This window comes from Cololabis saira, chromosome 19 (genome assembly GCF_033807715.1).
Source record: "Cololabis saira isolate AMF1-May2022 chromosome 19, fColSai1.1, whole genome shotgun sequence".
Taxonomy (NCBI): Eukaryota; Metazoa; Chordata; class Actinopteri; order Beloniformes; family Belonidae; genus Cololabis; species Cololabis saira.
In genome coordinates, this window is record NC_084605.1 from 12401625 (window position 1) to 12427770 (window position 26146).

The following is a 26146-nucleotide window of genomic DNA, read 5'->3' on the forward strand; positions in this document are numbered from 1 at the left end:
CACAAGACAGGGGTCAAGGCAGGGTCAGTAAGTTCTGGCGGCTGGTTTGATTGATTTGGCTGAGAAAGGAGGATTGCTGTCTGCAAACTAAGCGAAGAGAGAGTCAGGGCTTCTATATATGCACCACACCCACCGCACAATACAGAGATGCCCTCTGCATACAAGTATTACAAGGTTGCATGCATGTGTTTTTTTTACCTGCCATTATTTATTTAATAATTGCTCGGGGGGTCATGTTCTGGGTCTCTGGAAAGCGCCTAGAGACAACTTGTGTTGTAATAGATACAGATTATCATTAAATTTGAGTAAGACTAAAATAATGTTGTTTGGCAATTATACATTAAATACTAAGGTAATAATAAAAATAGATGTAGTTGAAATAGAAAGAGTTAATGAAATAAAATGTTTGGGAGTAATCATAGATGATAAAATCAACTGGAAATCACACATCAAACATGTACAAAGTAAAGTCTCAAGAACCATTGCCATTATAAATAAAGTTAAAAAGGTCTTGGATCAGAAATCACTCCACACTCTTTATTGTTCCCTGGTCTCACCATATTTTCAATACTGTGCAGCAATCTGGGGCAACAATTACAAAACATCTCTACAGCCATTAACCATAATGCAAAAAAGAGCAATAAGAATAATCCACAATGCTGACTACAAGGAACACACAAACCCATTATTCCTGAAGTCCAAAATACTCAAATTTATGGATATTGTGGGCTATCAAACAGCGCAAATAATGTTCAAAGCAAAAAATGATCTGTTACCAACAAATATACAGAAATGATTTAGTATTCATGAGGGAAGATATGGTTTAAGGGGCAAAAGTAATTTTAATGTCACATTAATACGCACAAACAGGAAAGGTTTTTGTGTTTCAGTCAGCGGGGTGAGGCTATGGAACAAGTTTTCAATGGAATTAAAGCAGTGTCCAAATATTAAACCGTTTAAAATAAAATACAAAGATATTATTTTTCAGAGGTACAGGGATGAGCAAAATGCTTGGGTGCAATGATACAGTGTTTATTTTTAATTTATCTATTTTTATCCTTATTTTCTTACACTAGTCAGTAGCTTATGTTGCTACAATGTTTTTATTGTCTTGTTTTGATTGTTTTTTTTTTATGTTTGCATAAAGTTATGTTCGCATGTGTTAGCTAGTCATATTTAAGGAGAGGGGGTGAGAGTTTATAAGTTTTACTTCTTCTCACTCCCTTTCGAATTTGTACTTTGTTATGTCTCATGTTAAGACGATTGTCTTATTTTCTTTCTTTTTTTATATGATTCATATTCGAAATAAACACTACTACTACTACTACTACTACTACTATAGATGCTATATAAATAAAATTTTATTGAATTGAAAATTGAAATTGTGTCTCCTGTCCTTCCAGGGGACCTATTACTACACACAGGTGGCAGCCTACAACATGAAGGGATGGGGACCTCCAAAAGTTTCCACCCCAGTCTGCGCTGCACCCTCCAGTAAGTCTCAGTTGTGTTTAAATGCATTTTCTTTTTCTTAATCAGAGTGGCTAATTTTAACATAAAGCAAAAAATAGTTCTGACGTTGTACAGCAACTATGTGCCCCTACAGGATTTTAACTCGCCTTGCTAAATGAACACCACTGCCAAACAGTTTTCACACCCACTACAAAATTTAAAGTGCTTTGCATGGGCTCCTGCAAGAATGATAAATCGTTTTCCATCTCTTCGCCCATTTGCCCTCTAATTGATTTGATTTCTCTAACGTCACTCCGACGTCAGTTTGACATCATTAGAGGGATGACAGCTGGACCTTGCTCAGCCAGGAGGCTAGGTGGGTTTTTGAGACCCCCACTGCAGATGTCAGAGAGTGTAACCATAACCCCAGGATGGTGTGTAGGCCCGGCTGGCAGAGGAACCTGACTGAGTTCAGCCAAGAAATTAACCGTGAAGTCATGTGCAACAGCTGAGGTGTTGACCATTCCAATACGCAGCTCTGACCTGCTTTCTCTCTTTCCGTCTCTGTGTTTGCCTGAAAAATGGTTTGAGCGTTTTCTTTTTTTTCTTTTGTGCATTTAAGAGATGACTTTTCGTGATTACTCCCTGCATGACACATTCAGGTCTCAGTAGTTGGTACACACCTACTAGAAGAGAGTGAACAGACTGTAGATGCTATCGTAGTGGGCACACGGGCACACTCATGGCACATCTGGGGAGCATATGAACATGTTGCTTCTCATCAGCACATCGTGTTTTTCTGTGTGTGTGTGTGTGTGTGTGTGTGTGTGTGTGTGTGTGTGTGTGTGCGTGTGCGCGCGCGTGCGTGCGTGTGTGTGTGTGTCTTCATTTAAAGAAACTAGGCTTCCCCCCTCCCTTTTTTTTTTCTACTGTCGCACCTCCCTCCCTCCCTCTCTCAGAGCTAATTTCGATGTTGCGTGTTTGTGTTTTCCATTTGGGCCTACCACTGGAAATATTTGCATGTCTGTGCTGTAGCGCGCGGCACAGCCCCAACAGTGGGGGCCTTATACCGGGCCATGGACGCCCATTAAAGGGCCCGCTTGTCTTGTCGGGACAGGCACCTTTCCGGGAATAGAGCTCACCGTGTTTCAGCCCCACGCACCCTCTGAGGGGGCTCCAGCCATGGGGGTGATGGTTGTAGGGGGTGGGTTATCGCTGACACATCCTCCGGTGCTTTCACACACTGCAAAATGGGCTGAAGGGTCGTTTTCTGCTAAGCCAGTCATCTATAAGGAGGGAGGGCAAAGCTTGTGGTTGTGTGATTTTGTAATACAGAATAAGTAAGTTATCAGTGTTTCTCAATGACAGATATACCAAATTTGATATAATAATTTCACTTTTGGGATTGCAGCAGAATGTTTTAACTTTCATTAGTCTCTGATACAGAGGTGGCGTCATTTTGTTTAGTCCCTCTGTGTACATTTGTAAACCCTAATATGTGCAGGGTGGCATGTATTAGTGGAGCTGAGTTAGTCTGGCAGTCAAAAAGCTTTCTCACTGTATGATATGTTCTACAGGGCATGATCAAGTTGTGTGTCACACATATACTTCACACACCTACAGAACCAGCAAGCCTTACTGTATATTTTTATATATTTTTTTTTTTTGGAAATCGATGTTACAACTTTTTAGAGCCCACTTCAGAAATGTAACAAATGCAGCATGATATGAATTTGGATTAGGATAAAGATAGGAAAGCTGAATAATTCTGTCCAGGTCTGTCATGTCACAGTGTCCTGCACAATTCAACAGCCCACTAAAAAATATGTTTTGAGACTTTTGAGACTTAAGCTTGAGTTATGGTTCTGCGTCAAAACGACGCCGTGCCTACGGCGTGTGGTACGTGTCGACGCAGACCACATGTAGTCACTGACGCCGTCAGTGACGCCGTCACTGACGCCGTCACTGACGTGCACCTCCCGAAAATTGTAACTACGCGTCGAGGCGACGCAGACCAAACGCAGAGCGAGAGGGCTGTGATTGGTTCGCTTGGAAGCAACGCATTTCCGGTTTCCGGTTTGAAGCAGTAGTGAACTTTCAGTGCTCTTTTCTTCGTGTACGTGTGATTTTTTTTGTTTTGTTTTTTTGCACAATAGTTGTCCTTATCTCTTTGATTCACTGTGACCGGAAAAAGTCGGATAAACCATTCAGGAAAAGATCGCGAATTAGTGGTCACGGGGGGTACTGCACCGCGACGAAATGGAGTGACGGAGAAGTCCGAAGGTCGCGACGGCGTCACGGTGACAACGTGTGCTCTGCATTGGGTTGACGCAGAACCATCATTCAGGCTTTAGTCACTTCAGACCATCAAAGCAATGCTTTCAAGTCAAGATTAATTTTTTGGATACAAGTTATTATGTCCCGTTTACTCTATGTGCTGTGTTAATATTTATGTCCTCCGACGCAAAATAGACTTAGACTTAAACTTCCTTAATAATATCAGTGTAGTCACATTAATAAAGTTGAATTTCTTAAAAATCTCTAGCAGCCTATGCTTGTTAGTTTGATTCTGAGACATTCATCAAATTTTGCATAGAGGTTTTCATCTTACCGAAGGTATTGCACCACCGAAAATATTCACCAACCCCAAATACACCAAATATTCTTGATTTATTCAGTTTACTATGAGTTGAATGTCTGTTCTTACACCTGAAGAGATTTCTCTTATGGTTGCTAGCTTTGTAATTCTTGATAAATACAGACAATAACAGTTGACCTGATATTTTCTTCTTCTTTCTGCAGGTTGGAGGGACATTGATGGCCGTGCCCCGCGCCAGAGAGGCCAGAAGGAGGCACTTGACCATCTGCTTGGACAGATAAAAGAAGCTCACCGCAACTGTGTCTGCCATGGTATCAGCAAACGTTTTATCAGTTTGATGGACACGGTTATCTAAAAACACTGAATCTGAAAGAGATTAGAGGAGACGTGGTGGTAGAATGAGGATGTTCAAAAGAGTATAAGTAGGAAACGGTTAGCAATGAAGAAGAAAGATAGCAAGAGATCTGAAATAAATAAGCAGCAGTGCAAAGAGTGAGGTGGTGAAGGCTGAAGGGGAGACATGATGAGTTGTATGAAACGCTGCACACTATGGAGATGGAGAAGGATTCATACTCACTGGGAAAAGGATTCAGAAGGGAAGGAACCTTTGTTAAGAGTGGTCAAGATTTGTGAGGTTTCATGCCAAGAAAGAACACTACAAATGCAGTTTACATTGAGAATGGTAATCGGGAAGTAAAGACAAGGTCAGAAGGAGTTGAGATATGTCTTTGTAGATTCAGATAAATTGTATGACAGAGTATCGAGCAGTGGTGGACAGTAACGGAGTAAATTTACTTGAGTACTGTACTTAAGTACATATCCAGAGGATTTGTACTTGAGTATTAGATTTCTTTGGTACTTATTACTCTTACTTGAATACATTTCCAAGACAAATATTTTTACTTTTACTTGAGTAAATTTCTAGGAAGGCTGAAAAGTACTCGTTACTTTCAGGTTTGCTCTTTTTTCTTCTTCCCTAAAATCCTATTGGACACAAGCTGTTTTTGTCAAAGGAGGAGACCTATCACAGTGCACGCTCTCCACTGGGATGTACGTAAAGCGGAAATACGTCAAGCCTCCTCAAAACGATACCGCCAAAGTAGCCTGCGTTTGTCAAGACCGCAACAACAATGGCTACGCCTGCTTTTTTGTAAAGCAGTGGTCTTTGAGGGGGATCCAGACTTAGTTGGATGGTGCAGGTTCATTTGGTTTCAGTTCATGATTGTTAATAAACTCTGCATCATCTGCTGTCCTCTTATGATCCCATTCATTTGATTTGTTTTTGGTGTTTCTGCAGGTTTTATATAACATTGTGGTTCTAAAAGCAGCACATCAGTGCAGCTGGTTTCAAAGAGTTAATTCTCAGAAACAAGAGTTAAAAGATCCTTAAATTAATTTAGAAAAAATATAGTCATTTACTGATGTGGAAAATAAGAAATTTACTCTTACTCTTACTGTTACTTAAAGTAAATATAAAAGCATTTACTTTTGGATAATAATAATAATAATAATAAACTTTATTTATATAGCACCTTTCAGACGAAAGTCGCAGCTCAAGGTGCTTTACAGTAACAGTTCAAATAAACAACAACAGCAAATAAAACAAAAAACACAAATATTTAAATACTTAAGTACCTTTAAAAGCAAGTACTTTTCTACTCTTACTCCAGTAATATTTTGACTGAGATACTTTTACTTGTAACGGAGTAAATTTTGACCAGTAGTATTTGTACTCTTACTCAAGTACTGGGGTCGAGTACTCTGTCCACCTCTGGTATCGAGTGAGGAATTGCAGTATTGCATAAACAAGGTATGTCAGAAAAGTATGTTGGAATATAACCAGACATGTATGGGGACAGTGGGACAGTGGTGACGTGTGCAGTGGGAGTAACAAAGGGGTTTCAGGTGGAAGTGGGACTGCATCAAGGATTTGACCTAACCCATTTCTTGTTGCCATGGTGATGGATAGGCAGAACGAAGTAGAAGGACAAGGAGGAGATTTGAACAGTAACATGAGAGGTTAAACTATTTGCATGGTTCTCCCAAAGGGAAATATTAAAGCTCTCAAGTTCCTGGTAATTGTGATTTGCTGTTCCCATTGAACTGGATATGAGCAAATACTAGTAAATGTTTTAAAGTGGGGTTTAAAATAACAGCTTGATGACTACAAATACACTGGACCCTAACCTTTAGATCAGTTTTAGTGCTAGTATCAGGTGAAGTAAAGTGCGTTACTATGAACCTCTGACATTAACCTGAGCTTCTGTCATTTCCACTACACCCTTCACTTTTCAAACAAGCAGAACTGCATTTTCAGCCACAGTCTCAGTCGTGCTTCCGAAAAGTGCTCGCTTCGGTTCACAGGTGCAACACTGTTTCACTAATTGCTGTGTTTTATTTCACCTTGACAGACACTTTACAATCTGAGGCATGACAAGTACTTCAGGGGCTGTACATACTAAGATGGCAAAGCCACCTCTCCTCTGTCTCAGCAACCCCCCACTCCCTTATGAGTTTTTCCATGACTCAGCCCTTCCTCGACTGAATACCTCTCCCTCTTTGACAAAATGCAGATCAACGTCTCTCACACTCAAGCTGTTCTTGTCCCCAGACACTGACGGCTGTAGGCTGGGTCCCATAAGTGTCATAACCTGTCCGTAATGACTCCGCTGCATGATGTGCAAACTCCATTTACCATTGAGCAACTTGTCTCTCGTTTGCTCCCACACTCACATGCCCAAACACACTCACCCACTTACTATTGTCCACTGTTGCCTCCGCTGTATGTGCTGCAGCGCGAGATGCAGTATAAAAGTCAGTATTGAGGGGGTCCTTGGTTTGTCAGACAGCAACTGATTGGGCTTGAGAGTTCAGGCACGGTAGTCAAGGTGGCGTGTCCCGGGGTCATGTTTGTTATTTTTGTAACAGACAAGTCTCGGTCTGGAGTCTGGAGAGAGGGCATAAATTAACACTGACTTCTGCTGCCTTCCCTCTCGCACCCCCCACGGCCCGCAAGTCGTCCTGTCTACTGTCCACACATATACCCTCGCAACATAAAGATAGACAGGCTCTTACACAGATACACATGTACATGAACAGACACAAATATTCAGGCGCATGCTCTCTCTCTTTCAACTCTGACTCTCCCACTTGTCCGTGTATGCACCCCCATCGCAGCCCGGCTTAAGGCCCACACCACCTTCTCCCTCTTGTCCAAACACTATTAATTAAACTGTGAAAGAGGCCTTGACTAACACAGACTCCTCAGCAGTCGGCCCGGCTTGTCTGTCTTACTCAATGTCAAACAGGGACTGAGGCCGGGCGGACGGGAGCCGAACAGAGTGGCGAGTGGAGAGAAATTTGGGGAGGTGAGAGGGGGCCGAAAGGGTGCTGCTGTTTTTTTCACATTGCTCCACCTCATCTCATCCACCTGGAGAGAAAATTAGCTCTTTTTGAGCCCTGAATGGAGGGATTTATTGACTTTAAGTGGCCTAGGGCTTGAATGCGATCACCTGGGACGAGAGGGAGTCTGTGGGGTTTGGGGACTCAGCGTTTCTAATGAGTTGGGAGGTGTGCTATCTCACCAACAAGAAGCCACACAAACACATACATACATATATACACATGCCTCCCTCTCTTGCCTGCAACCCCCTCTTGGCCCACTAAAAATAAACATGTCCCCACAGACTTAACTGACCTCCCTGTCAGAGAGTGGCAAAGGGTTAAGACGCATACAGACGTACACACACATTAGCTCCTTGGCTGCATGCACACGACTGTAGCTCAAGGCGTACTGGGCTCCAGAAGCTATAGTCTGTGCAGGTAAACACACACACACACACACATACGTGTACACAGTGTTAGTGCTCCCCTGAGACCTGAGAGGTAGTGGTTCCCTCTAGACCAATAGTCTGCCGTTGGCAGCCAGCATGACTGTCAAATGGTGCCGCACTACTGGAGAGCCTGAAATGTCAAAAAACATTCAACCATGTTGTTGGACCTGTCAAGTTTGTTGTCAGTTAGGGAACAGTCTGTCACTCGAAGAGGTTTTTCTGGACTTGGTCAGGCAACAGTATCTGTTGGGGAAAAAATGGGACAGTCAGTCAATACAATGGCAGGGTCCGTGTACTTCGCGGCCATCCGTTTTTTGTTTTGAAATGACAAAATAAAAATAGAGAAATAATCCGTTCCCCATCTTTTGTTTTGATAATAAAAAACGGAAAACGGATCGTTATCCATTATCCGTTATCCGTTATCCGATTTCATTGATGTGTTTGAAAATCGAAATTGGGAATTAAAACAGCGAGTGGAAAACTCTTTTCTCTATTTCCTATTTGTTTCCAATGGGGGGGGCAGTATGTTAGAGTTCGGTCAGTGTATCTTTTGGTCATTGGATTTTTCCATCATGAGTGGGAATCAAAAAACAAAAAACGATTGGTTTATTTGATTTTCCTTTTAAAACAAAAAACAAATATTGAATTACACTGCATTTTTTCTTTTTTTGTGTTAATATGATTTAACAAGGATTCAAAATACGCTTTTATTTTCGTTTTCTATTTCATATAAGAAAAATGAAATCACTAGTCAACAGGAACGAAAAAACGAACCAAAAACAACCGTTTATTCATATTCGTGCACCGGAAGCTGGCATTTACAAAGCAAGCGCGCGAATGAGCTGTTCTTTACCAACCAAGAGCGCAGTTGAGACAGTTATGCCGTCTTTCATTGATTAGAAAAAAAAATCAGTGTTACAACTTTTCTTTTCACTACTATTAGGCTACGAACATGACATGTCCTTTTGACGAGGATCCAATTGATGCAGGTGGAGCATTATTCCACAGAGAATTTAATATAGTCTTACGTTGAGAGCTGATCATCAGACCACGCATAGGCCTAGATGTATTATCATATTTAGTAAAAATCTACTTTAAATTATGTAATTGATTACAATCACTTCTTTGAGTAAATACTTTTGTTTTGACTTTTAAACGTCTGTAGGCTCTGCTAATTCTCTCTCTCTCTCTCTCTCTCCCTCTCTCTCTCTCTCTCTCTCTCTCTCTCTCTCTCTCTCTCTCTCTCTCTCTCAGACTTCCTTAACTCAGACGTCGTTGTGCATTTATAACATTATTCATAGCCTAATATAGCCTATTATATTATCTTATAAGCTATTAGGGCCTGTATATTTCGTTGTCTGTGTTGTTTTTATCTGTGCTTTTTTTTAAAATCTGTTTTTGAAGTGCCTTGCAAACTTAGAAAAGTTCTATGACAATAGAGTTTATTATTTTCATTTTATCACCATCTTGTCATTTTGTGGGTAAAAAAGCCTAAGTTAATTTTATTTTACCTTTTGGTCTAATAGATGTATTATTATTGTTGTTGCTGTTGTTCTTTATTTTGTATGGATAGATATTTATCTCAGCGTTTTTCCTGTGTGTGTTTCTTGTTTCAAGTGGTAATTGATGCGCGCTGCGTGACCGTTTACTATTTAGGCCACTCAGTGTCAGACCTGAGCCAGAATTTATGAATGAAGATTGAATGACACAATGAGTGACGTGTTTTTCCACCTACATGAACTGTCTGACAGTTAACCTGATGAAGGTCACAGCCTACCCAAACGTTGTAACAATTATAGCACGACCTTCGGCATAATGGACTGTCGGCATATTGTAGCCTATTCTAGTTTTTTTTATTATTATTATTTTTCCGTGCTTTTCACGACCCTTCTCCCGGTAGAAACATGGAGGCTGCAGTGGAAATCATGAATGACCGTCTTGAAATTGTTGTAGCTGCAAATGCATGTAGTTCAAATCCATCAGAAGAGTGAACTTTCACATGATATTGAGATGCTAACATGCAGCAGCCTGTGGTAAAGAACATTTTTCTATCTTTTAACAAGCTCTAGAACTGACGTCAGCCCATTATCCCCACAACAAATGACCACAGTCCCGTTGCTGCTTTGACCTGGTGTTTACTGTTGCTATGACAACTGTAGCTACATCTGGGGGCGTAATGTCAGTAAATACGAGTAAAATACATGCCTCGCGTATAGTGTGAATGCACCGCAGAAAACACAGGGGGGGGGGAATAGTAGCCTAGAGTGGCTGGCTGGAGTGGGACGGGGTGGTACAGAACAACTTCCCCTGGAGAGAATTGTCACAGGAATGCCTGTCAAATATCCAGAACTAAGTTCACTTGCTTTGTAAATGCCAGCTTCCGGTGCACGAATATGAATAAACGGTTGTTTTTGGTTCGTTTTTTCGTTCCTGTTGACTAGTGATTTCATTTTTCTTATATAAAATAGAAAACGAAAATAAAAGCGTATTTTGAATCTTTGTTAAATCATATTAACACAGAAAAAGAAAAAATGCAGTGTAATTCAATATTAGTTTTTTGTTTTAAAAGGAAAATCAAATAAACCAATCGTTTTTTGTTTTTTGATTCCCACTCATGACGGAAAAATCCAATGACCAAAAGATACACTGACCGAGTTCAGTACATGTTATTGATTGGACGCTGCTTTTTTTTTACGCTGCAGCTGAATGGACTTTCATAACATTTTACCAGTTTCATGACGGAGTGAAGACAGATTACAGATTAAACTCATGTTTCACTCCCAGGTTTCATATTTGATTTATTTTCTGTTTCAACATTAAAAAAATCTAAAACTGTTAATTTTCAATCTGATGAACAAAAGAACCAGAAACAATTTTCTTAATTTATTACTGCGCATGTGCAATCCCCCCATTTGTCCAATCCTTGTTTTCAGTATCTTGGAAACGAATAGGAAATAGAGAAAAGAGTTTTCCACTCGCTGTTTTAATTCCCAATTTCGATTTTCAAACATATCAATGAAATCGGATAACGGATAATGGATAACGATCCGTTTTCCGTTTTTTTATTATCAAAACAAAAGATAGGAAACTGATTATTTTGGATTATTTGTCTATTTTTATTTTGTCATTTCAAAACAAAAAACGGATGGCCTTGAAGTACACGGGTCCGTGTATCTTTTGGTCATTGGATTTTTCCGTCATGAGTGGGAATCAAAAAACAAAAAACGATTAGTTTATTTGATTTTCCTTTTAAAACAAAAAACAAATATTGAATTACACTGCATTTTTTCTTTTTCTGTGTTAATATGATTTAACAAAGATTCAAAATACGCTTTTATTTTCGTTTTCTATTTCATATAAGAAAAATGAAATCCCTAGTCAACAGGAAGGAAAAAACGAACCAAAAACAACCGTTTATTCATATTGGTGCACCGGAAGCTGGCATTTACAACCGAGTGAACTTAGTTCTGGATATTTAACAGGCATTCCTGTGACAATTCTCTCCAGGGGAAGTTTGATTTTAATATTTTATTTGTCGGGTTTACGTGACTCGGAAATGGCTCTGTATGCTGCAGTTCGGGTAACCATGGCAACCATAGCGGCGCTGAAACAACAGATTAAGGATTATTTTTTAAAGATTGATTAAGGACTTGTTCCACAGCGGTTTGACGCACAAACACATTTCCTGCACGTTGCAGCAGATGTGTCTCCTGCAATGCTCAGAAATGAGCGTCAGAAGATTCTGTGCTCGGCATCATCTGAGGAGAAAAAGGCTACGCAGAGCTGGAGAGCGCTTTGATTCATCATGGCCGAATGACCGGCTATCTGTCTTCACTGGGGGTGCATGCTGGAGAAGGTCGGGTTGGAAGAATTAATTTAGTCCCACGCGTGAGGTATCCACGTGATTACCATTATATGTATAAATTGCACTGCAGCACAAACTTTACCTGACGCCGGAATTCATGGTATGGCTGATGGAGCTCTCTCAGGTTCTTCCAACCCGACCTTCTCCAGCAAGCACCCCCAGTGAAGACAGATAGCCGGTATTGCGGCTTTCCTGTACTTTTAAGAGCCGCTTGAGAGTTTATTGTAAGGTCCTGTATATTTGCATGACGCGCTGCTGACAGAGAAGCACGCTGAGTCCAAGAGAAGTTTTATGGCGTTTAATGACAAAACTCAGCCACAACGGCCTTCCGACATGCTTAATGGGTTTTAAACGTGTACACTGCAAACGTGATCGGGGTGATCAGTGTTCAGTACAAAGCTGTCAACAAAAATTAGGCTACGGCTCCCTAACAGCCTGTCCTAACTGCATGCGAGCGTCCGACTGTCGCGCCGCAATGCGTGGCATCGGACCCGCTCTGAACGCGTTATCGGCCCCACGTTCTACCACGTTCTTTTGATTGACAGCTGAGACTCGCCTTTTAGAAGGCTGATTTATGGTCCGCGTTACATCAACGCAGACCTTACAGCGTAGGGTACGCGGCGCGGTCACCGAACGGTGCGCGTCGCCGCGTACCCTACGCTGTAGGCTACGCCGTCGATTTTACGCGGAACCATAAATCAGCCTTTATTCACCCGCCCGTGCGCTCCTGAAAGAAACTCCTAAAATGACTCCTAAAAGAGTAAAGGGACAAGTAAAAGATGGGTGATTACTTGTAATCTCCCTACGTTTGTACTTTCTAAACAGAAAACAAGCTTATTATTCGGTGGAATAAGTGGGGAAAAAACCGAACAATTAATAACGGCGTGTGATTACGCAATCAAACAGCGAACAGCTGGAGTGACCGGCGTGCGGTGCAAACATGTCAGCATGTCAGATCAAGGGATGTGGGGAAAAAGCAGAGGACACGATCAATCCGGCAGGATCCGGGACAAATTAAGCCCTAATAAGATTAAGATAAGATTCTTATTATATCTTATTATCTTATCAGAACCTTCCAGCCTGGCGATCTCCCTCCAGCAGCTGCCACTTTATTGAAGTTCTTGTATTGAAATGACTGTTTCCTACAGCGCTTTACACTTTTTTTTCAACTTTCAACCGGCTTTCAACGCGAGCGACGGGAAGAAAATAGAAGCAGGGCGTGCGACAAAAGTCCAGCTCAAAACGGCACCGCGTCGCTCGCAACCAGACAGTGCAATAAAAAATAAAGCAATGGAACTGTTTTTGACGCTGACTTTCGCTCGCGTCGCATGCAGTGTGTATATTTGCAATATACTGTGGACATCTGAATAAAAACCTCATAAATAGATTGAATCAAAGCGCTCTCCAGCTCTGCGTAGCCTTTTTCTCCTCAGATGATGCCGAGCACAGAATCTTCTGACGCTCATTTCTGAGCATTGCAGGAGACGCATCTGCTGCAACGTGCAGGAAATGTCATTGTGCGTCAAACCGCTGTGGAACAAGTCCTTAATCAATCTTTAAAAAATAATCCTTAATCTGTTGTTTCAGCGCCGCTATGGTTGCCATGGTTACCCGAACTGCATACAGAGCCATTTCCGAGTCACGTAAACCCGACCAATAAAATATTAAAATCAAACTTCCCCTGGAGAGAATTGTCACAGGAATGCCTGTTAAATGTCCAGAACTAAGTTCACTCGGTTGTAAATGCCAGCTTCCGGTGCACGAATATGAATAAACGGTTGTTTTTGGTTCGTTTTTTCCTTCCTGTTGACTAGGGATTTCATTTTTCTTATATGAAATAGAAAACGAAAATAAAAGCGTATTTTGAAACTTTGTTAAATCATATTAACACAGAAAAAGAAAAAATGCAGTGTATTCAATATTTGTTTTTTGTTTTAAAAGGAAAATCAAATAAACCAATCGTTTTTTGTTTTTTGATTCCCACTCATGACGGAAAAATCCAATGACCAAAAGATACACGGACCTACACGGACCTGGCACAAGCTTTTCAGAGCCTAATTTGTAAACATTAATAACATCGTATTTATCATTCAAATGATCAAATTCAGTCTGTTGCTTGATAATTTCTTGTTTCAATGTCACTTTTTACACAGAACAGTGCAAAGCTCCAACACAAGGCAGGAAGCACTCGGTGTCCAAAAGCCTGCGCCACCTCTTCCAGCCCACCAGCAAATTTGTCAAAAGCTTGAAAAGGTTAGCAGAAAACAAATGTTTTAGATTGACATGGAATTATAATTAGTATATGCATCAAGTATAACTAATTCAGTTGTTATTTTCTTAATGTATGTCAATAAATCAGGATTTTTGTTTGCACTAAATATCAAAAATGTGTTGATTTGTTTGCTGACAGCATCATTATTTCTGTGCCAGCAGGAGCTAGTTTTAATTTTTTTAAATTATTATATAATTTATATTTTTCATATCTGTACATGCTGTATTTATATGTGAACTGTGTGTAATTGTGTGTGAGTAAGCCTCTATGTCTTTGCAGCTGCAATGTTGTGAATAAATGTGGGATAAATAAAGAACCATCTTATCTTAATGACTCAAATTTCTAATTATACATATGAGCACTGATAATCAGCACTATAATCTGCCCCCCTTTCAACTGTAACATTTGGTCTTGTGTTTCTCTCCAGAGGTCTCTATCTGACATCCATATTCTACAGAGATGACAACGTGTTGGTGACTCCAGAGGATCAGATTCCTATTGTGGAGATTGAAGATTCTTATTCCAGCTCACTTATGCAGGACTTCCTCTGGTTCACCAAGGTATTTAGACGAATACCAAACATATATATATATATATATGCATTTGGAAATCAGTCAAAACTGATATATATTATTCATGCAACAGGTGTCCTACCTATGGGAGGAGATTTCCTGGCTCCAGCAGTGTCTCAGTCCCTCCCAGTCATCATGTTCATGCACTCTGCAGACTCGGCTCAAAATGCTGCAGGCTGTCTCTCAGTTGCAGGTAGTATGAGGTTTTTGTAATGAAATTGTCTTGGTGAACACATCAAGACCTCAGTCTTAAAAATTCATGTCAGTGCCATCCCTTTATTTGTATTATCTGATGGCTGTCAATCAGGGCATGCTGGGAACCCAGGACCTTGGGCAGGTATATTTTGAGCCAATCAAAGACAAACACGGCAATGCCTTAATAGCGCTCCTAAAGGATATGAAGGCCAGTCCCAACCTGGATGGGGTACGATGGACACAGCTTTGTAAACTACAGCTCCAACGCAAGTCCATCTCGTCCCCTGAGGAGCCCACTGCCTTGGACATGCTCCTCATCACACTCCACGTGAGTCCCACAGGAAGACATGGATACTGATTGGAAACTGATGCATTTCTTTCAAAAAAAGATTGTTTTTTTCTTCAGACAAAGTGCTTCCACAACAGTAAGGAATGGCGGTGGGGAGGGGTTGCCAGCAGCGGTTTTTGGTTAAATAAGCTCATTCTTTGCATTTTGCTTTTACCCAGATATTTGGAAGGATTAAAGGATATAGTTTTTGAGACTTTGTCAACAAGAAAATGCCCCTAAATGTATTTTCATTGGAATTGCTGTCATGCTTTGAAAACTCCCATTTACAGAAAAGCAAACAGGACAAATGCGGGGCTCTGCGGCTGAAACAATGGGACTTACTGTAAATTTAAATGTGCTTCCTATTACAAGGGCTGCTTGTGCACCTTGGCTCTGGTCTTCTATGACCCACCTATTGAACATTTTTCCCTTTAGACTGAATCAGTCTTAGATTATTGATGATGCAACATGAGCAACACTTTACTTTTAAAGCTTTTCATTTTGGCAATAGTAATTTTACCACCAAATGGAGCGTGAATTTCAGCATGTTGGACGTAAAAATAACAATCATCTTATCATCCAACTGTTGTCATTTAGTGTTATGTAACCGTTGCTGTGCGGCTGTTTTGTACACATAAACCACAATATGGAACTAAACCACAAGTTGATTTTGTCTATACAGCTCAGTAAACCTGATACCATTGTTGCTATGCTGTGTTGTCTCCATTGTGCAACGGTTTCGCCTTGCGGTTCTGAAACAATAGTGGAGACTCCTTTGGCAAAACCACTCTACACTGAAGTATTTTTTTGCGGCCAGTTATAAACAAATTATATGATGAAATGCATAAAAATGTGCTGTTGTGCTATTTTAAATGCTGACTTCCACTTTAAACATTCTGGGATGACTTTTAGACTGAATGGCCTCAAGGACGAACTAAACAGCTAAACATGAAACAGCGCTGACCGTAAGGATGTGCGTGGAGACGAAGCGCACATTCAACTTCACTTAACATCCTCTCACTGACAGTGGTGGACAGTAACGGAGTAAATTTACTTGAGTACTGTACTTAAGTACATATCCAGAGGATTTGTACTTTACTTAGATTTCTTTGGTACTTATTACTCTTACTTGAATACATTTCCAAGACAAATATTTTTACTTTTACTCGAGTAAATGTCTAGGAAGGCTGAAAAGTATTCGTTACTTTCAGGTCTGCTCTTTTTTCTTCTTCCCTAAAATCCTATTGGACACAAGCTGTTTTTGTCAAAGGAGGAGACCTATCACAGTGCACGCTCTCCACTGGGATGTACGTAAAGCGGAAATACGTCAAGCCTCCTCAAAACGATACCGCCAAAGTAGCCTGCGTTTGTCAGGTTCATTTGGTTTCAGTTCATGATTGTTAATAAACTCTGCATCATCTGCTGTCCTCTTATGATCCCATTCATTTGATTTGTTTTTGGTGTTTCTGCAGGTTTTATATAACATTGTGGTTCTAAAAGCAGCACATCAGTGCAGCTGGTTTCAAAGAGCTAATTCTCAGAAACAAGAGTTAAAATATCCTTAAATTAATTTAGAAAAAATATAGTAATTTACTGATGTGGAAAATAAGAAATTTACTCTTACTCTTACTTTTACTTAAAGTAAATTTAAAAGCATTTACTTTTGGATACTTAAGTACCTTTAAAAGCAAGTACTTTTCTACTCTTACTCGAGTAATATTTTGACTGAGCTACTTTTACTTGTAACGGAGTAAATTTTGACCAGTAGTATTTGTACTCTTACTCAAGTACTGGGGTCGAGTACTCTGTCCACCTCTGCTCACTGAGTGTCTGTCCCGTTTCCAGGAGAAGTTGGCGTATCACAGGCGTAGCAGGAAGCTTTTAGCTCCAGGATTATACCTTGGCTACTTGAAACTGTGTACATCAGTGGAGCAGATAAGGGCGCTGGTGCCCCAGAAGCTCCCCAACGTCCTCTGTCACACCAAAATCCGAGACAACAGTAACGTGTCCAGGTGGGAATCCTGTTACCTACTGTGTTTTTGTGTTCCTTAAACCGTCCCGTGGTGCTGTGGTTTGAAATTGCATTTGTCCTTATGTGGAAAACCTATGAAAAGTTAGCATTAATGTTTCAGAGAGGAGTGGCAGTGGCTGCAGGCCCTCAGTTCTCTGGAGGAGTCATTGGAAATGGACAATGATGTGCAGAGCGCCCCGCATCGCCTCCTGCATGACCTGCGCAGCGCAATTAAGGACCTGATGGCACACATCAATGTTCCTGGCAACCAGGTGAGAGCAAGCCAGCATCACACTGAAACTGCATGATAGGTGTGTAAAGTGAGTGAAAGTCTGTTTTTTCTGGAGAAGGCCTGTTTTTGACTGGTACCATTAAGCTAGTGGAAGCATGTAGCCATGTTCCAGACTTCAACTGAAGTGACACCAGAGTTCCCAAAACATTTCGTACTATCACTATCAACACAGAAACTTGCTTAGTGTGTTCCAACACAGGAACACATCGTCCATGCTGAGCTTCACTCAGTGTAATGTTAGTGGTATCATTTTATTGATATACAGTAGTACCAGTTCACAGCAAAAGTAATCTCAGAGCAATTTTCAGTAAACCGATGAATTCAATTCGATTGAGTACATTTATATTGGAGTTAAGTCTAATTAATTACAATCCAGTTCATTTCCATTTCAATTTATTCACATAATACCAATTCAGCAATTGCAACTGCAATAACAGCATAAATATAGCAGAGTGAAAATGGGTGCTCAGTGCATCATAGGAGATCCCCCTGACTGCCTGGACGTATTACTGCTTTACTAAAGAGTTGGCTCAGAGTTTTTGTTTTTGTTTCTTTGCAGAAGACTTGAGCATTAAAATAGCACAACTAAGTAATATCAGATGTTGAAACTGAGAAATAGCCCATTTAGTTTGTTTTCTTTTGCATTGCATTTTGTTTTGCATGTGATGATAGTATTGTGTTTAAAATAAGTTGTGACAGGGACAGTAAAAGGCTGGAAACAATGTAAAGAGCTATAACTATAATGATAATTATAAAAGTAAGTATATATATATATATATATATATATATATATATATATATATATATATATATATATATATATATATATATATATATATATATGTGTGTGTGTGTGTGTGTGTGTGTGTGTGTGTGTGTGTGTGTTCATCCCCATGTAAAAGACTGACAGAGACAGAAACCGTAGTACAGGTCTGTTCTGGAGTCTGGGTGAAGTGGGGGGGTTACAGAACATTATCTTTCAGCAATGTAGATATCATTATTGTTGGATGTATTGTCATAGTTCTTGGTGTGAACAGCCCTCAATACTTACAACCTTACCTGATGGAAAACGTCACAAAATGTCATTACCTGGTAATAAGTCAGTAGCATGAGAAAGAAAAAAATTGGGGATTTTTTTTTAAAAATTTTAAAAATCGGTGGTGCATAATATGTAATCTGCAAAAATCCCTGAACACCAAAGTTTACAATAAAGCTAAAAACAATTGTATCTTATCCTTAGGACCCTAGCAACAAGTGCAAGGGCTCAAAATACTCTTTGATTCACAAATATTAACTGAAACACTAACAGAAATATAATATGATGTTATTGGGGTTCTTTGGTGCAAAATGAGTGAGTCAACAAACAGATCTGTGAAGGGTCTGTAATTAGTCCAAGTGCTAAACTGGCCTCCCTGCAGACCACACTTGTCAATCAGTGAAACATTTACCATAAGAAGTAAAACAAAGGAGGCCCTGCACCGAGCAGCTGAACTCCTGTCTCAACTAACAGCGAATGGTTATTGAAGATCCAAAAGTTTATTTGGAGATGTCAGTTCTGACTGTTTTGTTTGAAAGGTAACTAAACATCACCTGCTTGTGTGTCTAGGCACAGGATTTCCGCATTTACAGCCAGGAAGTGTTGGAGTTTGGGGAGAAAGTGTCCTTCCTGCTCCTCCTGCCACCGTCAGATGAAGTGTGCACGGCGCCGGGTCAGAATAACCCGTACTCCCCCCGCTCCGGCTTCCTCACCCTGCCCCTGCAGATCTTTGAGCTTGGTCAGTGGATCAAACTTTACACAAGTTGATAACATCCCACCGCTTCATGTACCGTATTTTCCGCATTATAAGGCGCACCTTCAATGAATGATGTACTTTAAAACTTTTTCCATATATAAGGCGTTATAAGCATTATAAGGCGCTACAGTAGAGGCTGGGGTTACGTTATGCATCCATTAGACCAGGGGTCGGCAACCCAAAATGTTGAAAGAGCCATATTGGACCAAAAATGCATAAAAACAAATATGTCTGGAGCCGCAAAACATGAAAAGTCTTTTATAAGCCTTAGAATGAAGGCAACACATGCTGCATGTAGCTATATTAGTTATAACTAGGGGAAGATTTTTTTTTTCATTATGCACTTCGAGAAAAAAGTCGAAATGTTGAGAAAAAAGTCGAAATGTCGAGAAAAAAGTTGAAATGTCGAGATTAATGTTGAAGTACAATCTCGAGAAAAAAGTCGAAATGTTGAGGAAAAAGTCAAAATTTAGAGAAAAAAGTCAAAATTTCGAGGAAAAGTCAAAATGTTGAGAAAAAAGTTGAAATGTCCAGGAAATAGTCAAAATTTTGAGAAAAAAAGTTGAAATGTTGAGATTACAGAGGAAAGGAAACAGGAAGAAAAAAAAGAAAAAGAAGAAGAAAAAAAGGAAAAAAAAAGGTCAAACATTTTTGAAAAAGCTCCAGGAGCCACTAGGTGGCGCTAAAGAGCCGCATGCGGCTCTAGAGCCGCGGGTTGCCGATCCCTGCATTTGACCAAGGGTCGGCAACCCGCGGCTCCAGAGCAGCATGCAGCTCTTTCATCCTTATACTGCGGCTCCGAGTGGCTTGGGAAAATAAATTACAAAAAAAAAAAAAAAAAGTATTTAATTGAAGTGTATTTTTATTTATTTTATTTTAGTTCTTTAATATTTTAGTTCTAAATTGGAAGATTATTGTGATCTTGACATATTAGAATAAATATATTTTATTGTTTTTCGTCGCTCAAAATAAAATGAAAGCCGGTATACCCGCCAAAACACCATCCATTCGTCGCGACTTTCAACCCCAGCAAGGCCAAGTATGGAGAAATGTAAGAAAAGAAAAATATCTGAAGAAAATCGAACATTGATCCACATATAAGTCGCACCGGATTATAAAGCGCATGGTCAGCTTTTGAAAAAATTGAAGGCTTTTAGGTGCGCCTTATAGTGCGGAAAATACGGTACAGTAATAGCAATACCAACTGATGTGTCTCTGTATATTTCTGAATTTACTGGAAAGGAATTGAGTGTTTTGTTTTCCGTTTCTTAAACAGTCCACTTTAACACCTACTGCCCCAGTTTCATCGGCCAGTATTGCCGAGTGTCGGCTTTGCTGGAGCTGGAGTCCCTTATGTCGCAGCAGGCGCTACGAGAAGCCTTCTCTGAGGCAGAGCTTCTTGCTGCCAAAAAGAAACACCAGCAGGTCCAGGACCACATGCAGGTATGACCACCGGTGCTGAGGGAGGGTTTTTGTTCTACTTTAGACACCACAGTGACATTTGCACGAATCCAAATGAATGCATTATTACTGAACTTTTATAACCTTACAACAGCAAATGGAGGAGGTGTGGCGGGACGCCCGGTGGATTATGGATGCTTTGCAGTATGCGCGCTACAAACAGCCAACAGGAGGCATCTCTATAACCTGGATCATTGATTTCTCAAAGGAAGTGATGCCAGAGAAGCCGCCCTCCACCTCCTCTCAGCTTGAGTTCATGCCCTCTCCCATGCCTTCACCTGAACCCTGCCGCAAACACTCAGGTGAGACGCTCATCTGGTTATACAGATGTTGTAGTAAGGGCCTGTCCCAATACTCCCCCTACTCCTACTTTCAGCACCATCCCTAAAATCAGGAAGCTGAGAGCCAAAAGCTGAGAGTCAAAAGCTGTTTTAATTTCAGCTGTTAATATGCCACTTTATTAAGTTTTAATATTTTTTCAGGCGTAAAAGTAACCGTTAAGATCCCCAACCTGGGCTCAGTTTATCCAATTAACGCCTGTTAAGAAATTTGATGCAATGTTTTCGGCGATGATAAGTACAGACATGATCACCAGGTCAACCTGCGCCGTCGTCCCGGGGAGAAACCTGCAGCTTTGTGGAGAATTACCGCTGGCTGAAATAAATCATTTAGGAAGATAAATGTTGGTTTAATAGATGAAATCTAACAGTTGCAGCTACGCCTGTTAAGAAATTTGCTCAGAAAATGTCGGGATTTCTGCCTGCCTAAGCTCTGCGTTGGTGTAACGCGGGACCATAAATCAGCCTTTATTCTGGCGAGGTCGCAACAACGAGAAAACGAGTGATAATGTACATTCACTGAGTGAATATTATGAAAGTAAAATATATATTTCTCGCTAAAATGTAATCAAAAGGCATTTTTATGCAGAAACTAACTCAAAATATTGATTTTATTCACTAAAAAATAAGAAATGTCCTCCATGTTTTTACTTTTTGATTCAGTCCGCAAATGACGACGAAAAGCATTCTGGGAACTAGGGTGCATCTAAAATCCCTAGCTGTGTAGGGCTAGATTCATATCCACTACCTCTCGTTTTCAGCACTCCCCCTAGGTCAGGGGTCGGCAACCCAAACTGTTGAAAGAGCCATATTGGACCAAAAACACAAAAAACAAATATGTCTGGAGCCGCAAAAAATGAAAAGTCTTGTATAAACCTTAGAATGAAGACAACACATGCTGCATGTTTCTGTATTAGATTTTTTTTATTATGCACTTCGAGAAAAAAGTCGAAATGTCGAGAAAAAAGTCAAAATTTCGAGAAAAAAGTCGAAATGTCAAGATTAATGTTGAAGTCCATCTTGAGAAAAAAGTAGAAATGTCGAGAAAAAAGTCGAAATGTTGAGAAAAAAGTCGAAATGTCAAAGAAATAGTCAAAACTTCATGAAAAAAGTCGAAATGTAAAGAAAAAATGAAATGTCAAGATTAAAAAGGAAAGGAAAAAGGAAGAAAAAAAGAGGAAAAAAAGGAAAAAAGAAGAAAAAAGGAAAAGAAGAAGAAAAAAAGAAAAAAAGAGAAAAAAAGGAAAAAAAGAGAAAAAAAAGAAAAAAGAAGAAAAAAAAAGAAAAAAGAAAGAAAAAGAAGTAAGAAAGGAAGAAAAAGGTCAAACATTTTTGAAAAAGCTCCAGGAGCCACTAGGGCGGCGCTAAAGAGCTGCATGCGGCTCTAGAGCCGCGGGTTGCTGACCCCTGCCCTAGGTGAAAAGAGGAATTGGGACACCACTACCCTCACGGGAACACGCAAAATTTAGGGGTAGGGCTGAAAAGTAGGGGTAGTGGGAGTATTGGGACAGGGCCTAAGTGTAGGACTCGGAGAAAACTGAAATTCTGCTGTTATTTGGTTCGTCCATCAGATTTTCCGGGTCTATCAGATGAAGAAGGTTCCTCTGAAGTCTTCCTCACCACCGACAGTGACTATGACTCTAGTCGTGCTCAGAGCCCCCGTGAGCTTGACCTGCTACCGCCCTCTCCTCTGTCGTCCTCCGCGCCCCTGGAGCCCCGCGCTTTCCTGCGCAGCGATGGGAGCAGCTCAGGAGGAGGGTTGTGCCTCGGCGGCGGTGGACGTGGAGTAGGAGCTCTGCGAGGTTCTACGCCCGACGTCCTCCAGGCCTCCGAGCCACAGCTAGGGAGGGAAAGTGAGAGGTACGGAGGAGGTGGAGGACTTCGGTGTGGAGGAGAAAGGCGGAGGGGAGCCCCAGAGCTGTTTGACAGTGACTTCATCCTGCCCAGCAGGCAGATCGAGCTGCTGCACATCACGGAGAAGAGACAGGCCTTCTGCGTGAGAACCAGCAGCCTGGAGTTCCCCTCCACCACATCAGCCCACCACCGGCCTTACTCCTACCACACCACCTGCTCCTCACCCTCCTCTTCCCCGCAGCAAAGATGGCACCGGCCCTCGTCCGTGGATCGCTGCTGTTCCGGCGACCGCTGCCCGCAACTTCCCCCGGCGCGTACTTTATCAGAGGACAGTGGCACCCAGAGACTCTCCTCGCCGTCGCCGGCAGTGTTTAGGAAAGGCTGTCATGCCACACTCAGAGTGTACCCACAGTATCGCACAGGACTGCCAAAGGAGACCAGTGTTAAGGTATTGATACACAGTCATTTCATCGATTCTTAACTGTTGCCAATGTTTGTGTTCATGCTGGTAAAAAGCTAAGCAACTGTTTCCTCTCCTGCATTCCAGCTTTGTGTAACTGCAGGCACAACAGCACGGGAGATGGTGCAGCTGGTAGTGCAGGAGATGAACGTTGTGTCTCGGCGCATGCTGGGTAGTAACAGAGGCAGCGATGAACAGGAGCAATGTGTTTACTACAGTCCCGAACAGATGAAGCACTTTGGCCTTGTGTTGATTGTAGACAACAGAGAAAAGTGGCTCCAGGATGATTTCCGTCCCCTGGAGCTCCAGAACCCCTGGCTAAGGGGGAAACTATGCGTCCGCATTAAGGAGTACTCACCGCTAGCCCTCAAACACAGCCGGGCCACCACAGTGTGACACCACTTCCAGGAGCGAGAGGAGGAGCAGAAAGAGGACGGATGTCGGGATTTTCTTTTAAAGGAACTGAGCTTTCTTTGTCATTGTGGGGATACCGTCCTAAACTGAAGTTCTGAACCATATAACATGTTCTACTTCTTCCCTGTCATCAGAGATGCTACAGTGTTGCCATGGAATGTGTTCTCCCATACACTGGACTGTTTTCATGAACATCAGCCCCTCATATGGAGACAAAAATAAAGTTAAACAAAGAGAAAAAAGACTTTGTCCCATAAGAAATCATATGGCAAAGGAATGTGATGCTGAGAAAGGTTAATGGAGCCCCTATCTGACGTTGGATCAGGCACATCATCACACACAGAAAGGGCTTATTACGACGGAGTATTAGGGCCAAACAAAAAAAACAAAAAAAGGAAATTACGAGAATAAAGTCATAATGTAATGAGAATAAAGTCGGAAAATTACGAGAATAAAGTCATAGTATTACAAGAATAAAGTCGTAAAATTACGAGAATAAAGTCATAATATTACGAGAATAAAGTCGTAAAATTACGAGAATAAAGTCATAATATTACAAGAATAAAGTCGTAAAATTACGAGAATAAAGTCATAATATTACGAGAATAAAGTCGTAAAATTACGAGAATAAAGTCATAATATTACGAGAATAAACTCGTAATATATTATAAATATATAAATATAACTTCACAAGATGCTCAATATTCCTCATTTTAACACAGGGAGAAGAAGCTCTTCCTGTTAGAGTTCTCATAAATTATATTCTCATAATATTACGACTTTATTCTCGCAACATTACGACTTTATTCTCGTAATGTTACGACTTTATTCTCGTAATATTACGACTTTATTCTCATAATATTACGACTTTATTCTATTACGACTTTATTCTCGCAACATTACGACTTTATTCTCGTAATTTTACGACTTTATTCTCATTATATTATGACTTTATTCTCGTAATTTCCAATTTTTTTTTGTTTTAGTTTGGCCCTAATACTCCGTCGTAGCTTATCCTATGTAATATCTCACGGTTTCATTCCCAAAGAGCTCTTGGCTGCAGCCGTCCGGCCCCCAGTTCCCAGGATGTGGGCCCTGGACGTTGACCAGAAAGCAGGAAGGAAGGGAGAAGTACAAAAGTGGCCGGTGTCCCCCCCCTGAGGATGCAATCAACCTGATGAATTGGCTCATCCACAACTCACTCGACTACTTTTGGCCCCGACACTGTCTGGTACCGAGCAGCTCTGCCAGCAGTAGATCAGTGGCACTAACTACCCGGTGCTGTTTTAAGGAGGCAAGCCCTTTGTATAGTAGACCAGTCATAGCGTAGCTTACAAATATCATCTTGTCATCTTGTAAAAAAAAGAAAAGAAAAGAAAAAATATATAAATAACAAAACCAGCTATTTTTGGTTTTCAAAACAGAGAAATAATAAGCAATATTTTCTACATTTTGGTTTTTGTTTTTTAAGAAAAGCATGTAATCCTTCCAGAAATGTGCTGAGTATTTTTGAAGTACTGTAGTCATGCTGTGCCGCTGTAAAAGTTAATCAGTTCCGTGTTTTTGTTGTGCTTTGTTCAGTGGTATACCCGACATCCATCAGAAAATTCAGAGCTACAAAGCGAGATCGGGGTTTCCCCACCAGCTTCTACTGGGAAGTATCTGAGGTTTGGTGACCGAGGATTTCTAAACACAGCAAGACACTCAAAACCAATCATTTGTAAAACTGAAAATACATTTTCTTCCAGTTCTAAAGTTTCAAGCAACAGAGAGCAAAAAAAAAAAGTCACCTGGTCCTCAGCAGCTTTTAAAATTAGGTACAACCTCAGACAAAAAAAACATATCATATAATGTTACATTATTTATTTAAGAAAAACTGAACCAAGATGTAAAGCAATCATCACCCACAACTCCAAGCGAACAGCGCTCTGCTTCTGAAACGCTCCAGGCAGGATCTGGTATCGTGCTGAGGACGAAGCAGAACTGCGGCACAGTTGGTGTCGGTGATGCTTGATAAGATAAAGACAAATGACTTTTGAAAGTCAAGGAAGCAGCATTCCAATATTAACTTTAATTTTACTTCTAATTTTATTTCTTTATATATTTAGGTTTTTTGCCTGTAGGAGTTTCAAATACAGACTTCCTGTTTCGACCCCGGCCAGTTTGGGGGCTTTTCAGCCATTAAACCCAATCGTCAATAACCGCTAACATCTCCTCCGCCTCTACCTCGTACCTACAATGCCGCTTACGCGCACCGATCTTGTGCACATTCTGTGTGGTTACGCGCACTGAATGTGCATTAGATGAGACACAAGCAGAAAGCTCTCTTCACTGGCTACTAGAGCGAGAGATCATTTCCCTCTGCACAGGAAAATGTGTGATTTTACACCTTCAGCAGATGATAAAG

General features: G+C 40.8%; 1 protein-coding gene across 1 annotated transcript in view; it reads left to right on the forward strand.

Moving 5' to 3' along the window:
- Nucleotides 1–24080, forward strand: part of LOC133419084 (ankyrin repeat and fibronectin type-III domain-containing protein 1) — a 176143-nt gene extending 152063 nt beyond the window's left edge. Inside the window, exons 12-24 of the mRNA XM_061708101.1 lie at nt 1404–1494; nt 4255–4362; nt 13903–14002; nt 14449–14581; nt 14667–14786; nt 14901–15116; nt 16962–17128; nt 17249–17399; nt 19026–19194; nt 20489–20655; nt 20768–20975; nt 22583–23313; nt 23413–24080. Coding sequence (XP_061564085.1) covers nt 1404–1494; nt 4255–4362; nt 13903–14002; nt 14449–14581; nt 14667–14786; nt 14901–15116; nt 16962–17128; nt 17249–17399; nt 19026–19194; nt 20489–20655; nt 20768–20975; nt 22583–23313; nt 23413–23721 — 2670 coding nt within the window. The 3' untranslated portion in view covers nt 23722–24080. The remainder of the gene's footprint in view (nt 1–1403; nt 1495–4254; nt 4363–13902; nt 14003–14448; nt 14582–14666; nt 14787–14900; nt 15117–16961; nt 17129–17248; nt 17400–19025; nt 19195–20488; nt 20656–20767; nt 20976–22582; nt 23314–23412) is intronic.
- Nucleotides 24081–26146: the final 2066 nt, after the last annotated feature.